Source organism: Melospiza melodia, unplaced genomic scaffold (genome assembly GCF_035770615.1).
Source record: "Melospiza melodia melodia isolate bMelMel2 unplaced genomic scaffold, bMelMel2.pri scaffold_202, whole genome shotgun sequence".
Lineage (NCBI taxonomy): Eukaryota > Metazoa > Chordata > Aves > Passeriformes > Passerellidae > Melospiza > Melospiza melodia.
This window is the reverse complement of record NW_026948540.1, coordinates 46,368-62,742: the sequence shown is the minus strand read 5'-3', so window position 1 is coordinate 62,742 and position 16,375 is coordinate 46,368. Positions and strand designations below refer to the sequence as shown.

General features: G+C 63.7%; 1 protein-coding gene across 1 annotated transcript; it reads right to left on the bottom strand.

Moving 5' to 3' along the window:
- Positions 1–100: 100 nt before the first annotated feature.
- LOC134433553 (selenide, water dikinase 2-like) lies at positions 101–16,373 on the bottom strand. The gene is given in 10 exon segments (XM_063182374.1): positions 101–301; positions 304–480; positions 3,743–3,955; positions 5,851–5,950; positions 7,024–7,114; positions 9,088–9,185; positions 9,187–9,243; positions 11,195–11,302; positions 13,882–13,985; positions 16,154–16,373. Coding segments are annotated over 10 exon segments (1,224 nt in total). The 3' UTR covers positions 101–245.
- Between the last annotated feature and the right edge of the window lie 2 nt (positions 16,374–16,375).

Below are 16,375 nucleotides of genomic sequence, written 5' to 3'. Positions count from 1 at the left end.
CCAACTCTGGGGATTTTTGGGGTCTCTCTGACTCACCTTCGGGGATTTTTGGGTCTCTCTGAGCCAACTTTGGGCATTTTTGGGGTCTCTCCCTAGCAGGGGGCTCAGGATGGATCTGACCCAAATTTGGGCATTTTTGGGCTCTCCGTGATGTGACTCTGACCCACCTTTTGGGGGTTTTTGGGTTTCTTTGGGGTCTCTCTGGGGTCTCTCTGCCCCACCTTTGGGCGTTTTCGGGGTGTCCCCTAGCAGGGCCCCCGGGGGGGCTCCGGGGGGGGGCTGCCGGGGCTCTCGGGGTTCTGGGGGCCCCTCGTGGGGGCACCTCGATCACGCGGGGTTTGTCGATGACCCGGGCGCCGCGGGGCCCCTTCTCCACCACGCCCACGATCCAGGCCTGGAGCCCCGGGCCCCGCCCCGGCGCCTTCAGCTCCGCGCAGAACCGGGCGGCCTGGGCGCGGGGCAGCACCACCAGCAAACCGCCTGCAAAATGAACAGAGTGTCACCCCAAAAACATCCTAAAAATACCCCAAATATACCCCAAAAACATCCTAAAAATACCCCAAAAAGATCCTAAAAATATCCTAAAAAATATCCTAAACACGGCCCCGCCCCGGCGCCTTCAGCTCCGCGCAGAACGGGCGGCCTGGGCGCGGGGCAGCACCACCAGCAAACCCCCTGCAAAATATACAGAGTGTCACCCCAAAAACATCCTAAACACAGCCCAAAAATACCCCAAAAACATCCCAAACACAGTCCAGAACGGGTCAGCCTGGGCATGGGGCAGGACCACCAACAAACCCCCTGTGAAAAAACGGGTGTGTGACCCCAAAAACATCCCAAAAATATCCTAAACATATCCCAAAAATACCCCAGAAACACCTGAAACACACCCCAAAAATACCCCAAAAACACCCGGAACACACCCCAAAAATACCCCAAAAACACCCGGAACACACCCCAAAAATACCCCAAAAACATCCGGAACACACCCCAAAAATACCCCAAAACCACCCGAAACACACCCCAAAAATACCCCAAAAACACCCGGAACACACCCCAAAAATACCCCAAAAACACCCGGAACACACCCCAAAAATACCCCAGAAACACCCGGAACACACCCCAAAAATACCCCAGAAACACCTGAAACACACCCCAAAATTACTCCAGAAACACCCGGAACACAGCCCAAAAATACCCCAAAAACACCCGGAACACAGCCCAAAAATACCCCAGAAACACCCAGAACACACCCCAAAAATACCCCAAAAACATCCGGAACACACCCCAAAAATACCCCAAAAACACCCGGAACACAGCCCAAAAATACCCCAGAAACACCTGGAACATGGCGCAAACAGCCCAGAACTGGGCAGCCTGGGCAGGGGGCAGCAACATGGGCAGCCCCCCTAAGGAAACAGAGGGGTGTCACCCCAAAACCATCCCAAACACACCCCAAAACCATCCCAAACACACCCCAAAAACACCCCAGAACCGGGGCAGCACCACCAGCAGCCCCCCCTAAGGGAACAGAGGGGTGTCACCCCAAAAACATCTCAAACACACCCCAAAAAAACCCCAAAAACATCCTAAAAATACCCCAAAAATACCCCAAACACACCCCAAAAATACCCCAAACACACCCCCAAATACACTGAAAGACCCCAAGACCACCCAGAAACACCCCAAAACACCAACACCCCCCAAACACCCCATTTCCGGGCTCCCCAATCCCATTTCCGGGCTCCCCAATCCCATTTTCCCACTCCCCAATCCCCACTATCAGCGCTCCCAATCTCCATTTTGGGGTTCCCAGTCCTGTTTTTGGGGCTCCCCTAGCTGTCCCCTGCAGCAGGGCCTCCAGTGCCACTCCCAGTGTCCCCAATCCCATTCCCAGTGTCCCCAGTGCCATACGCAGTGTCCCCAGTGCCATTCCCAGTGTCCCCAATCCCATTCCCAGTGTCCCACTCCCAGTGTCCCACTCCCATTCCCAGTGTCCCCAATCCCATTCCCAGTGTCCCCAGTGCCACTCCCAGTGTCCCCAGTGCCATTCCCAGTGTCCCCAGTGCCATTCCCAGTGTCCCCAGAGCCATTCCCAGTGTCCCCAATCCCATTCCCAGTGTCCCCAGTGCCATTCCCAGTGTCCCCAGTGCCATTCCCAGTGTCCCCAATCCCATTCCCAGTGTCCCCAGTGCCATTCCCAGTGTCCCCAATCCCATTCCCAGTGTCCCCAGTGCCATTCCCAGTGTCCCCAATCCCATTCCCAGTGTCCCCAGTGCCATTCCCAGTGTCCCCAGAGCCATTCCCAGTGTCCCCAATCCCATTCCCAGTGTCCCCAGAGCCATTCCCAGTGTCCCCAATCCCATTCCCAGTGTCCCCAGTGCCATCCCCAGTGTCCCCAGTGTCCCACACCCAGTGTCCCCAGTGCCATCCCCAGTGTCCCCAATCCCACTCCCAGTGTCCCCAGTGCCATTCCCAGTGTCCCCAATCCCACTCCCAGTGTCCCCAGTCCCATTCCCAGTGTCCCCAATCCCACTCCCAGTGTCCCCAGTGTCCCACTCCCAGTGTCCCCAGTCCCACTCCCAGTGTCCCCAGTCCCACTCCCAGTGCCCCCAGTGCCATTCCCAGTGTCCCCAGTGCCATTCCCAGTGTCCCCAGAGCCATTCCCAGTGTCCCCAGTGCCATTCCCAGTGTCCCCACTCCCATTCCCAGTGTCCCCAGAGCCATTCCCAGTGTCCCCAGAGCCATTCCCAGTGTCCCCAGTGTCCCCAGTGTCCCACACCCAGTGTCCCCACTCCCATTCCCAGTGTTCCCAGTGCCATTCCCAGTGTCCCCAGTGCCATTCCCAGAGCCACTCCCAGTGTCCCCAGAGCCATTCCCAGTGTCCCCAGTGCCATTCCCAGTGTCCCCAGTGTCCCACACCCAGTGTCCCCAGAGCCATTCCCAGTGTCATTCCCAGTGTTCCCAGTGCTCCCAGTGCCACTCCCAGTGTCCCCAGTGCCATTCCCAGTGTCCCCAGTGCCATTCCCAGTGTCCCCAATCCCATTCCCAGTGTCCCCAGTCCCATTCTCAGTGTCCCCAGTCCCACTCCCAGTGTCCCCAGTGTCCCCAGTGCCATTCCCAGTGCCCCCAGTGTCCCACTCCCAGTGTCCCCAGTCCCATTCCCAGTGTCCCCAGTGCCATTCCCAGTGTCCCCAGTGCCATTCCCAGTGTCCCCAGTGTCCCACTCCCAGTGTCCCCAATCCCATACCCAGTGTCCCCAATCCCACTCCCAGTGTCCCCAGTGCCATTCCCAGTGTCCCCAGAGCCATTCCCAGTGTCATTCCCAGTGTCCCCAGTGCCATTCCCAGTGTCCCCAGTGCCATTCCCAGTGCCACTCCCAGTGTCCCCAGTGCCATTCCCAGTGTCCCCAGTGTCCCATTCTCAGTGTCCCCAGAGCTATTCCCAGTGTCCCCAGTGTCATTCACAGTGTCCCCAGTGTCCCACTCCCAGTGTCCCCAGTCCCGCTCCCAGTGTCCCCAGTGCCATTCCCAGTGCCCCCAATGCCATTCCCAGTGTCCCATTCCCAGTGTCCCCAGTGCCATTCCCAGTGTCCCCAATCCCATTCCCAGTGTCCCCAGTCCCACTCCCAGTGTCCCCAATCCCACTCCCAGTGTCCCCAGTCCCACTCCCAGTGCCCCCAGTGCCATTCCCTGTGTCCCCAGTCCCACTCCCAGTGTCCCCAGTGTCCCCAGTGCCGTACCCGATGTCTCGGGGGCCGTGCCCTGCAGCAGCGCCCCCCGGCCCCCGCAGGCGCGGCTCACGGCCGCCATGCCGGCGATGATGGGCAGGTTGTGGATGACGAAGGCCACGTCCAGGCGCTGCTGCTCCGCCAGCGCCCGCGCGTGCCCCAGCACCCCGAAACCCGTCACGTCCGTGGCTGCGTGCGCCCCGAAGGCGCGCATCAGGCCGGCGGCTGGGGACAGGGACAGGGGACAGGGACAGCATGAGGCCGGGGACAGGGACAGGGACAGCATGAGGCTGGGGACAGGGACAGCATGAGGCTGGGGACAGGGACAGGGACAGCTCAGGGGACAGGGACAGGGGACAGGGACAGGGACAGCATGAGGCTGGGGACAGGGACAGCATGAGGCTGGGGACAGGGACAGCATGAGGCTGGGGACAGGGACAGCTCAGGGGACAGGGACAGGGGACAGGGACAGGGGACAGCATGAGGCTGGGGACAGGGACAGGGACAGGGACAGCATGAGGCTGGGGACAGGGACAGGGACAGGGACAGGGACAGCATGAGGCTGGGGACAGGGACAGGGACAGCATGAGGCTGGGGACAGGGACAGGGACAGGGACAGGGACAGCATGAGGCTGGGGACAGGGACAGTTCAGGGGACAGGGACAGGGACAGGGGACAGGGACAGGGGACAGCATGAGGCTGGGGACAGGGACAGCATGAGGCTGGGGACAGGGACAGGGACAGCTCAGGGGACAGGGACAGCATGAGGCTGGGGACAGGGACAGGGGACAGCATAAGGCTGGCGGCTGGGGACAGGGACAAGGACAGGTCAGGGGACAGGGACAGCATGAGGCTGGGGACAGGGACAGGGACAGGGACAGCTCAGGGGACAGGGACAGCATGAGGCCGGCGGCTGGGGACAGGGACAGGGACAGGGACAGCATGAGGCTGGGGACAGGGACAGCTCAGGGGACAGGGACAGGGACAGCATGAGGCTGGCGGCTGGGGACAGGGACAGGGGACAGGTCAGGGGACAGGGACAGGGGACAGCATGAGGCCAGCGGCTGGGGACAGGGACAGGTCAGGGGACAGGGACAGGTCAGGGGACAGGGACAGGTCAGGGGACAGGAACAGCATGAGGCTGGGGACAGGGACAGCATGAGGCCGGCGGCTGGGGACAGGGACAGGGGACAGGGACAAGTCAGGGGACAGCCCTCTGCCACTGGGGACAGGGAGGGGACAGGGAACAGGTCAGCAGGGACAAGGGACAGGAACAGCTCAGGGGACAATGCCACCTCGGGGGGGCAGGGACAGGAGGGGTCACCAGGGACAGGGACAGCTCAGGGGACAGGGACAGCACGAGCCCGGCAGCTGGGGACAGGGACAGGGGACAGGGACAGGATGAGTCCTGCTGCTGGGGACAGGGACAGGAGGGCTCAGGGGACAGGGACAGGAAGGGTCAGCAGGAACAGGGACAGGACAGCTCAGGGGACGGGGACAGGGACAGCATCAGCCCTGCCCTTGGGGACAGGGACAGAGACAGGGAAAGGGACAGCATGAGGCTGGCAGCTGGGGACAGGGACAGCTCAGGGGACAGTGCCACCTCGGGGGGGACAGGGACAGCTCAGGGGACAGTGCCACCTCGGGGGGACAGGGACAGCTCAGGGGACAGGGACAGCATGAGCCCTGCTGCTGGGGACAGAGACAGTTCTGGCTCTGGGGACATCTGGGGTGGCTTTAGAGACCTCCTCATGACTTTGGGGCCACCCTGGTGGCTTTGGGAGCCCCTCTGGGGTGGCCTTTATCCCTCAGTGTCCCCCTGGGGTGTCCCCAGTGTCCCCCCAGTGTCCCAGTGTCCCCCTGGGGTGACTCTTGTCCCCGGTGTCCCCAATGTCCCTCTGGGGTGTCCCCAGTGTCCCCCTGGGTGTCCCCCCGGGGTGTCCCCAGTGTCCCAGTGTTCCTCTGGGGTGTCCCTTGTCCCCAGTGTCCCCCTCGGGTGTCCCCAGTGTCCCCCGGATGCCCCTTGTTGCCCTGGGCTGTTCCCTGTCCCCAGTGTCCCCTTGGGGTGTCCCTTGTCCCCAGTGTCCCCCAGTGTCCCCCGGGTGTCCCCTGTCCCTCACCGGTGCGGTTCAGGGTGGCCATGCTGGCCACGGCCTCCTGGTACGCCAGCTCCACCTCCTCACGGGTCACCACCAGCTTGATCTTGTTCCAGCGCTCGGGCTGCGGGGACAGCGGGGACAGCGGGGACAGCGTCAGTGACAGCGGGGACAGCGTGGGGACAGCGTCAGGGACAGCGTCAGGGACAGCGTCAGGGACAGCGTCAGGGACAGTGGGGACAGCGTCAGGGACAGCGGGGACAGCGGGGACAGCGGGGACAGCGTCAGGGACAGTGTCAGGGACAGTGGGGACAGCGGGGACAGTGTCAGGGACAGCGGGGACAGCGTCAGGGACAGCGGGGACAGTGGGGACAGTGGGGACAGTGTCAGGGACAGCGGGGACAGCGTCAGGGACAGCGGGGACAGTGTCAGGGACAGCGGGGACAGCGTCAGGGACAGCAGGGACAGCGGGGACAGTGTCAGGGACAGCGGGGACAGCGTCAGGGACACCATGGGGACAGCAGGGACACCATGGAGACAGGGTCAGGGACACTGAAGGGACAGCAGGGACACCATGGGGACAGGGTCAGGGACAGGGGACAGCAGGGGACAGGGTCAGGGACACCCTGGGGACAGAGTCAGGGACAGGGGACAGGGTCAGGGACACCCTGGGGACAGAGTCAGGGACAAGGGACAGCAGGGGACAGGGTCAGGGACACCCTGGGGACAGAGTCAGGGTCAGGGACACCCTGGGGACAGAGTCAGGGTCAGGGGACAGCAGGGGACAGGGTCAGGGACACCCTGGGGACAGAGTCAGGGACAGCCGGGGACAGAGTCAGGGACAGGGGACAGCGGGGGACAGGGTCAGGGACACCCTGGGGACAGAGTCAGGGACAGGGGACAGCGGGGGACAGAGTCAGGGACAGGGGACAGCGGGGGACAGGGTCAGGGACACCCTGGGGACAGCCCCGCAGCACTCAGGGCCCCTTTGGGGACACCAGGGGTGGCTCAGGGACTCCCAGGGCAGAGCTCCCTCCCTCAGGGACATCAGGGGTGGCTTTGGGCTCCCCTGGGGACACCTCAGGGGTTTCAGTCCCATCGTGCCCCCCTTGGGGACACCTGGGTGTGCCCAAACCTGTCTGCGGTGTCCCCGGGGCACGGGGCTGGCCCTGTCCCCCTGTCCCCGCTGTCACTCACCATGTCCAGCCACTGGTGGGCGGTGACAGCCATGTGTGTCCCCAAGGGCTTGGTCAGCACCAGCACGTCCCCGGGCACGGCGCTGTCCGGCCTGGGCAGGGATGGCGTCAGTGTGGGACACGCCCTGGGGCCACCCCATGTCCCCAAACCCCACCCAATGTCCCCAAAGCCCATGTCCCCAAAGCCCGCCCCCATGTCCCAAACCCCGCCCCCATGCCCCAAACCTGACCTCATGCCCCTAAACCCCGCCCAATGTCCCAAAACTCCGCCCCCAGGTACCCAAACCCAGCTCCATGTCCCAAACCCCACCCTGATCTTCTCAAATCCCACCCCATCTCCTCAAACCCCTCCCCATGTCCCCAAACCCCGCCCCCATGTCCCCAAACCCCGCCCCCATGTCCCAAACCCCTCCCCATGTCCCAAACCCCTCCCCATGTCCCAAACCCCGCCCCCATGTCCCCAAACCCCGCCCCATGTCCCAAACCCCGCCCCATTCCCAAACCCCGCCCCCATGTCCCCAAACCCCGCCCCATGTCCCAAACCCCGCCCCATTCCCAAACCCCGCCCCATTCCCAAACCCCTCCCCATGTCCCAAACCCCGCCCCATGTCCCAAACCCCTCCCCATGTCCCAAACCCCGCCCCCATGTCCCCAAACCCCGCCCCATGTCCCAAACCCCTCCCCATGTCCCAAACCCCGCCCCCATGTTCCCAAACCCCTCCCCATGTCCCAAACCCCGCCCCCATGTCCCCAAACCCCATCCCATATCCCAAACCCCACCCCCATGTTCCAAGCTCCACCCCTTGACCCCAAACGCCGCCCCCAAGTCCCCAAAACATCAATGATTGACAGGTGGCACTGGCCCCACCCACCACACAATGATCGACAGGATGCAGTGGCCCCACCCACCATATGATGATTGACAAGAGGCAGTGACCCCACCCATCACACCAATGATTGACAGGAGTCAGTGGACCCCATCAACACACCAATGATTGACAGATAGTGGCCCCACCCATCCACAAATGATTGACAGGAGGCAGTGGCCCCGCCTACTCCAATGACAGGAGGCATTGGCCCCACCCACCACACCATGACTGACAAGAGACAGTGGCCCGACCCACCATGCAATGATTGACAGGTGGCTGTGGCCCCACCCACACCAATGATTGACAGGTGACAGTGACACCACCCATCACAGCAAGGATTGACAGACCATGACCCTACCCACCACACCAATGATTGACAGGCAGTAGTGGCCCCACCCACCACACCATGATTGACAGGAGGCATTGCCCCACCCACCACACAATGATTGACAGGAGGCATTGCCACACCCACCACACCATGATTGACATGTGGCAGTGGCCCCACCCATCACACCATGACTGACAGACCATGGTCCCACCCATCACACAATGAGTGACAAGCTATGGCCCCACCCATCACACAATGATTGACAGGCCATGGCCCCACCCATCACACAATGATTGACAGGCCATGGCCCCACCCATCACACCATGACTGACAGGGCATGGCCCCACCCATCACACCATGACTGACACACCATGGCCCCACCCACCACACCATGATTGACAGGCCATGGCCCCACCCATCACACCACGACTGACAAGCCGTGGCCCCACCCATCACACCATGACTGACAGGCCATGGCCCCACCCACCACACAATGATTGACATGCCATGGCCCCACCCACCACACCATGATTGACAGGCCATGGCCCCACCCATCACACCATGACTGACACACCATCGCCCCACCCACCACACCATGATTGACAGGCCATGGCCCCACCCATCACACCATGACTGACAGGCCGTGGCCCCACCCATCACACCATGACTGACAGGCCGTGGCCCCACCCACCACACCATGATTGACAGGCCATGGCCCCACCCATCACACCATGACTGACAGGCCGTGGCCCCACCCATCACACCATGATTGACAGGCCGTGGCCCCACCCACCACACCATGATTGACAGGCCATGGCCCCACCCACCACACCATGACTGACAGGCCGTGGCCCCAGCCGTGACTCACATGATGAACTCGCTGGATTGGCAGACGGCGGTGGCCACGCCCCCCACGATCACCCAGGGGTTGAGCACGGTCTGTCCCCCCGTCACCGACGTCCCCCCCGTCCTCGGCCGCGTCCCGGAAGCCCTGGATGATCAGCGGCATCACCTTGTCCCTCTCCTGGGGGGACACCAACGGCACTGTCACCCGTGTGCCCTGAAACCCCCACTGTGTCACTGTCACCCCCAGGGCACTGTCACCCCGTGTCACTGTCACCCCATGTGCCCTGAAACCACCCCTGTATCACTGTCACCCCGTGTCACTGTCACCCCGCGTGCCCTGAAACCCCCACTGTGTCACTGTCACCCCCAGGGCACTGTCACCCCGTGTCACCATCACCCCGTGTGCCCTGAAACCCCCACTGCGTCACTGTCACCCTGGGGTCACTGTCACCCTGGGGTCACTGACACCCCCGCGGTGTCCCCTCAAACCACTCCCAGGTCATTGTCACCCTCTGTGTCCCCTGAAACCACCCTGTGTCACTGTCACCCCTGTGTCACTGTCACCCTGTGTGTTCCCTGAAACCACCCTGGGTCACTGTCACCCCTGTGTCACTGTCACCCTGTGTGTTCCCTGAAACCACCCTGGGTCACTGTCACCCCTGGGGTCACTGTTACCGCCTATGTCCCCTGAAACCACCCTGGGTCACTGTCACCCCTGTGTCACTGTCACCCTCTGTGTGCCCTGAAATCACCCTGTGTCACTGTCACCCCTGTGTCACTGTCACTGCCTGTGTTCCCCAAAACCACCCCTGTGTCACTGTCACCCCCTGTGTCACCTGAAACCACCCCCAGGTCACTGCCACCCCCGGGTCACTGTCACCCCTGTGTCACTGTCACCCCCTGTGTGCCCTGAAACCACCCTGGGTCACTGTCACCCCTGGGGTCACTGTCACCCCCTGTGTCACTGTCACCCCCTGTGTCACTGTCACCCCCTGTGTGCCCTGAAACCACCCTGTGTCACTGTCACCCCTGTGTCACTGTCACCCCCTGTGTCACTGTCACCCCCTGTGTCCCCTGAAACCACCCCAAGGTCACTGCCACCCCTGGGGTCACTGTCACCCCCTGTGTCACTGTCACCCCCTGTGTGCCCTGAAACCACCCTGGGTCACTGTCACCCCTGGGGTCACTGTCACTCCCGGGTCACTGTCACAGCCTCAGTGTCCCCTGTGACCTCCACAGTGTCCTTGTCCCCCGCAATGTCCCTGTCACCCCACAACGTCCCTGTCACCCCCATGTCACTGTCACCGCCACAGTGTCCCTGTCACCCCCTCACTGTCCCATCACCTTCTGTGTCCCTGTCACTCCCTCACTGTCCCAACGCTGCCCTCAGTGTCCCCGTCACCCTCCATGTCCCTGTGTCCCCCTGTCCCTGTCATCTCGTCACTCAGCAGCACCAGGACATTGTCACACCTGGGCTATGTCCCTGTGTCACCCCCATGTCCCCCTGTCACTGTCACCTCATCGCTCAGCAGCACCAGGACATTGTCACACCTGGGCTACGTCCCTGTGTCCCCCTGTCACTGTCACCTTGTCGCTCATGCGCTGGCTGACGCTCAGCAGCACCAGGACACTGTCACACTCAGGCTGTGTCCCCCCCATGTCCCCCTGTCCCTGTCACCACGTCACTCAGCATCACCAGGACATTGTCACACCTGGGCTATGTCTCTGTGTCCCCCACCCATGTCCCCCTGTCACTGTCACCTCATCGCTCAGCAGCATCAGGACACTGTCACACTCTGTCACCCCCTGTCCCCGTGTCACTGTCACCTCCTCACTCATGCACTGGCTGACGCTCAGCAGCATCAGGACATCGTCACACCCAGGTTGTGTCCCCTGTCACCCCCATGTCCCTGTCCCTGTCACCTTGTCACTCATGCACTGGCTGACGCTCAGCAGCACCAGGACATTGTCACACCCAGGGTGTGTCCCCTGTCACCCCCATGTCCCCATGTCCCTGTCACCTCGTCGCTCATGCGCTGGCTGACGCTCAGCAGCACCAGGACATTGTCACACCCAGGGTGTGTCCCCTGTCACCCCCTGTCACCCCCATGTCCCCGTGTCACTGTCACCTCGTCGCTCATGCGCTGGCTGACGCTCAGCAGCATCAGGACGTTGTCACACTCTGTCACCCCCATGGCGTACAGGTCACTCAGCACGTTGGCGCAGGCGATGCGGCCCTGCAACGGACAGGGGGGTTGGGGGGGCCCAGAATGGGATTTGGGGGGCCCAGAATGGGATTGGGGGGCCCAGAATGGGGTTTGGGGGGTCTGGGACAGGATTGGGGGGCTCAAAATGGGATCTGGGGGGTCTGGGACTGGATTTGGGGGGCTCAAAATGGGGTTTGGGGGGTCTGGGACTGGATTGGGGGGCTCAAAATGGGGTTTGGGGGGTCTGGGACTGGATTTGGGGGGCTCAAAATGGGGTTTGGGGGGTCTGGGACTGGATTGGGGGGTCAAAATGGGATCTGGGGGGTCTGGGACTGGATTGGGGGGCTCAAAATGGGGTTTGGGGGGTCTGGGACTGGACTGGGGGGCTCAAAATGGTGTTTGGGGGGCCCAGGACAGGACTGGGGGATCCTGATGGAGTTTGGGGGGGTTGGGGACAGGATTGGGGGGCCCAGAATGGGATTTGAAGGGTCCAGGACAGGACTGTGGGCCCAAGGTGGGATTTTGGGGGCCCAAAATGGGGTTTGGGGGGCCCTAGGTGGGATTTGGGGGGGGTCTGGGAAAGGACTGGAGGGCCCAAAATAGGATTTGGGGGGCCCAGGACAGGACTGGGGGCCCAGAATGGGATTTGAGGGGTGCAGGACAGGATTGGATTGGGACCCAAAATGGGATTGGAGTATCCAAAATGGGATTGGGGGGGCCAAAATGGGACTGGGGGGCCCCAAAATGGGATTGGAGCACCCAAAATGGGATTGGGGGGCCCAAAATGAGGTTTGGGGGGGTCCAACATGGGGCTGGGGGCGTCTGGGGCAGGATTAGGGGGTCCAAAATGGGATTGGGGGAATCTGGGACAGGATTGGGGAATCCCAATGGTATTTAGGGGGATCTGGGAGAGAACTGGGGGGCCCAAAATGGGATTGGGGGGCCCAAAATGGGACTGGGGGGGGTCTGGGGCAGGATTGGGGGGCCCAAAATGGGAGTGGAGCACCCAAAATGGGATTTGGAGGGCCCAAAATGGGATTTGGGGGTGTCTGGGACAGCACTGGGGGACCCTGATGGTGTTTGGGGGATCCAGGAGAGGACTGGGAGCCCAAAATGGGGTTTGGGGCAGTCAGGGATGGGACTGGGGGGCCCAAAATGGGAACTGGGGGGGCCCAAAATGGGATTGGAGCACCCAAAATGGGATTGGGGGCCCCAAAAAGAGGTTTGGGGGGGACCAACATGGGATTTGGGGGGGTCCAGGACAGGATTAGGGGGCCCAAAATGGGATTGGGGGCTCTGGGACAGGATTGGGGAATCCCAATGGTATTTATGTGGGTCTGGGAGAGGATTGGGGGGCCCAAAATGGGATTGGGGGGCCCAAAATGGGACTGGGGGGGTCTGGGGCAGGACTGGGGGACCCCAATGGTGTTTGGGGGGCCCAAAATGGGATTTGGGGGGGCCCAGGATAGGATTGGGAGACGTTGATGGTGTTTGGGGGGTTTGGGGACAGGACTGGGGGGCCCAAAATGGGATTGGAGGTGTCCAGGACAGGATAAAGGGGCCCCAGGTGGGATTTGGGGGAGTCCAGAACAGGACTGGGGGGTTCAAAATGGGGTTTGGGGGGTCTGGGACTGGATTGGGGGGCCCAAAATGGGGTTTGGGGAGCCCCAGGTGGGATCTGGGGGAGCCCAGAACAGGATTGAAGGACCTTGATGGGTTTGGGGGGGTTGGGAAGAGGATTGGGGGACCCCGATGGTGTTTGGGGGGCCCAAGGCGGGATCTGGAGGGACCCAGGACAGGATTGGGGGACCCCGATGGTGTTTGGGGGTACCCAGGACAGGACTGGGGGGACCCCAATGGTGCTTGGGGGTCCCAAAGCAGGATTTGGGGTACCCAGGACAGGACTGGGGGGACCCCAATGGTGTTTGGGGGGACCCAGGTGGGGTTTGAGGGGGTCCAAGGTGGAGTTTGGGGGGGTCTTGAAATCAAATTTGGGGAGGTCCAAAGGGGATTTTTGGGGTCCCCAGGTGGGATTTGGGGTCCCCAGGTGGGATTTGGGGTCCCCAGGTGGGATTTGGGGTATCCCCAGGGGATTTGGGGTCTCCAGGTGGGATTTGGGGTATCCACAGGGGATTTGGGGTCCCCAGGTGGGATTTGGGGTTTCCCAAGCGTCCTGATGGGGTCTGGGGGGGTCCCAGAGGGGTTTCTGGGGTGCAGGGGGTATTTGTGGGGTCCCAGAGGGGTTTTTGGGGTGCAGGAGGTATCTGTAGGGTCCCAGAGGGATCCCAGAAGGTGTTTTTGGGGTCCCAGAGGGGTTTTTTGGGGTGCAGGGGTATTTCTGTGGTCCCAGGGGGGTTTTGGGGTGCAGGGGCTATCCCTGGGGTCCCAGAGGTGTTTTGGGGGTCCCAGGGCGGTTTTTGGGGTGCAGGGCTGTCTCTCTGGGGTTTTGGGGTGCAGGGCTGTCTCTCTGGGGGTTTTTGGGGTGCAGGGCTGTCTCTCTGGGGTTTTTGGGGTGCAGGCTCTCTCTGGGGTTTTTGGGGTGCAGTCTATCTCTGTGGTCCCAGGGGGTTTTTGGGGTGCAGTCTATCTCTCTGGGGTTTTTGGGGTACCATCATGTAGGGGTCGTCGATGATGGGGTAGAAGAAGTCGGTGGTCTGCACCAGCGAGAGCCCCCCGTGCCTCAGCGGGATCACACACGAGTCCAGGCCGATGCCTGCGGGCACAGCGGGCACTGAGCTCAGGGGGGCACCGAGCCCTTGGGGGGGGCACAGAGCCCTCAGGGGGGCACAAGGGGGGGCATGGAGTTCTTAGGGGAGACACCAAGCCTGTCATGGGGGACACAAGGTGGGCACCAAGCACTCAGGGGGGCACTGAGCCCTCAGAGGGGGGCACCAGGGGGGCACTGAGCCATCAGTGGGGGCACAATAGGGGCACTGAGCCCATCATGGCGGGCACAAGGGGGGCACTGAGCCATCGGGGGGGCACTGACAGCTCAGGGGGGGCACTGAGCCCACAGGGGGGGCACCAGGGGGGCACCACGCGCTCAGGGGGGCACTGAGCCCATCATGGGGGGCACCAGTGGGGGACACTGAACCATCAGGAGGGGCACAAGGGGGGCACCATGTGCTCAGGGGGGGCACTGAGCCCATCATGGGAGGCACAAGAGGGGCACCGAGCCATCAGGGGGGCACCGAGAGCTCAGGTGGGGCACAAGGGGGGCACTGAGCCATCGCGGGGGGGGCATGAAGGGGGCACTGGGCCCTCGGGGTGGGCACCAAACCCATCACGGGGGCACTAGCAGCGCACCAAGCACTTCTGGGGGGCACAAGGAGGGCACCAAGCCCATCACAGGGGACATGAGGAGGGCACAGAGCCCATCACGGGGGGCACTGAGTGCTCGGGACCAGGGGGGAGCTCACCAAGGGGCACAAGGGGGGCACCACGCGCTCAGGGGGGCACCGAGCCCATCATGGAGGGCACTGAGTGCTCGGGACCGGGGGGGAGCTCACCAGGGGGCACAAGGGGGGCACCGAGCTCATCACGGGGGGCACCAGTGGGGGGCACTGAGCCATCAGGGGGTAGCACAAAGCCCACCGGGGGGCACGAGGTGGGCCCGGAGCCCCAGCTGGCAGCACAGCCCCCGCCGGGCACGGGGCACCCGGGGCAGAGCCGGGTGGGGACGGAACGCGGATCCTGCCGGGAGGGGGACCCGGATTCGGGGGGGCCGCGCCCCTCCCCGGGGCCCTTCCCCTCCCCTCCCCGGGGCCCTCCCCTCCCCGCCCTCCCCCGGCCCCTCCCCTCCCTCCCCCGCGCCCTTTGCCCCCTCCCGCTCTCGCCAGGCCACCTTTGCCCCGTGTCCCCGCCACGTGCCCGAGCACCCCCGCTCTGTCCCTGTGAGGGCTCCCCCAAAGCCCCTCAGTGCCCCCGAGCCCCCCAGAGCCCACCCAGAGCCCCTCCAAACCCCTGAGCTCCCCCGCCATGGGCCCTGAGCTCCCCTGGCCCTCCTGAGCCCCCCCCAAACCCCTCAGCGCCCCCTCTGAGGGCTCCCCCAAGCCCCTGAGCGGCCCCGAGCGCTTCTGGTTCCCCCTGAGCCCCTCAAAACCCCTGAGCGCCCCCTCCGAGGGCTCCCCCAAACCCCTCAGAGGACCCGAGCCCACCCGGTGCCCTCCTGGTTCCCCCTGAGCTCCCCAAACCCCTCAGCGCCCCCTCCGAGGGCTCCCCCAAACCCCTCAGCGCCCCCGAGCCCACCCAGAGCCCCTCAGTGTCCCCACCATGGTCCTGAGCCCGCCTGGCTCCCCCTGAGCCCCCCAAACCCCTCAGCGCCCCCTCCGAGGGCTCCATCAAACCCCTGAGAACCCTCAGCGCCCCCGCCGTGTCCCTGAGCCCGCCCCGAGCCCTCCTGAGCCCCCACAAACCCATCAGAGCCCCCTCCGAAGGCTCCCCCCAAACCCCTCAGCGCCTCCGAGCCCACCCGGAGCCCTCTTGGTTCCCCCTGAGCCCCCCAAACCCCTCAGCGCTCCCTCTGAGGGCTCCCCGCAAACCGCTCAGTGCCCCCGAACCCGCCCTGAGCCCTCCTGAGCACCCCCAAGCCCCTCAGTGCCCCCGAGCCCTCCCGGAGCCCTCCTGCCTCCTCCTGGCTCCCCCTGAGCCCCGCAAAGCCCCTCAGCGCCGCCGATCCCGCCCGGAACCCTCCAGGCTCCCCAAACTCTTCAGCGCCCCCTCTGAGGGCTCCCCCAAACCCCTCAGAGCCCGCCCCGAGCCCTCCTGGCTCCCCCAAGCCTCCCGGTCCGAAGGCTCCCCGAGCCCCTCGGGCTCCCTCAGCCGCACCCCCGCTCTCCCCCCAGAGCCCCCTCAGCCCTCCCGGGCTCTCCCCACTCTCACCCAGTGCCGGGGCCCCGCCGCTCTCCGCTTCCTGCCCTTCCCCTCCGCCTCCTCCTCCCGGGCGCTGCCCTTCCAGTCCCGCCAGGAGCTTGAGCAGCGTCTCCTGCGGGACTTTGCAGCCTCAGCCGCGCAGCTCGCCGTAGGCCGTGAGGCGCCAGCCCGGGTCCAGCCCCAGCGCCGCCGGGTCCCAGCGCCGCGACCCGCCCGCCACCGCCGCCATCT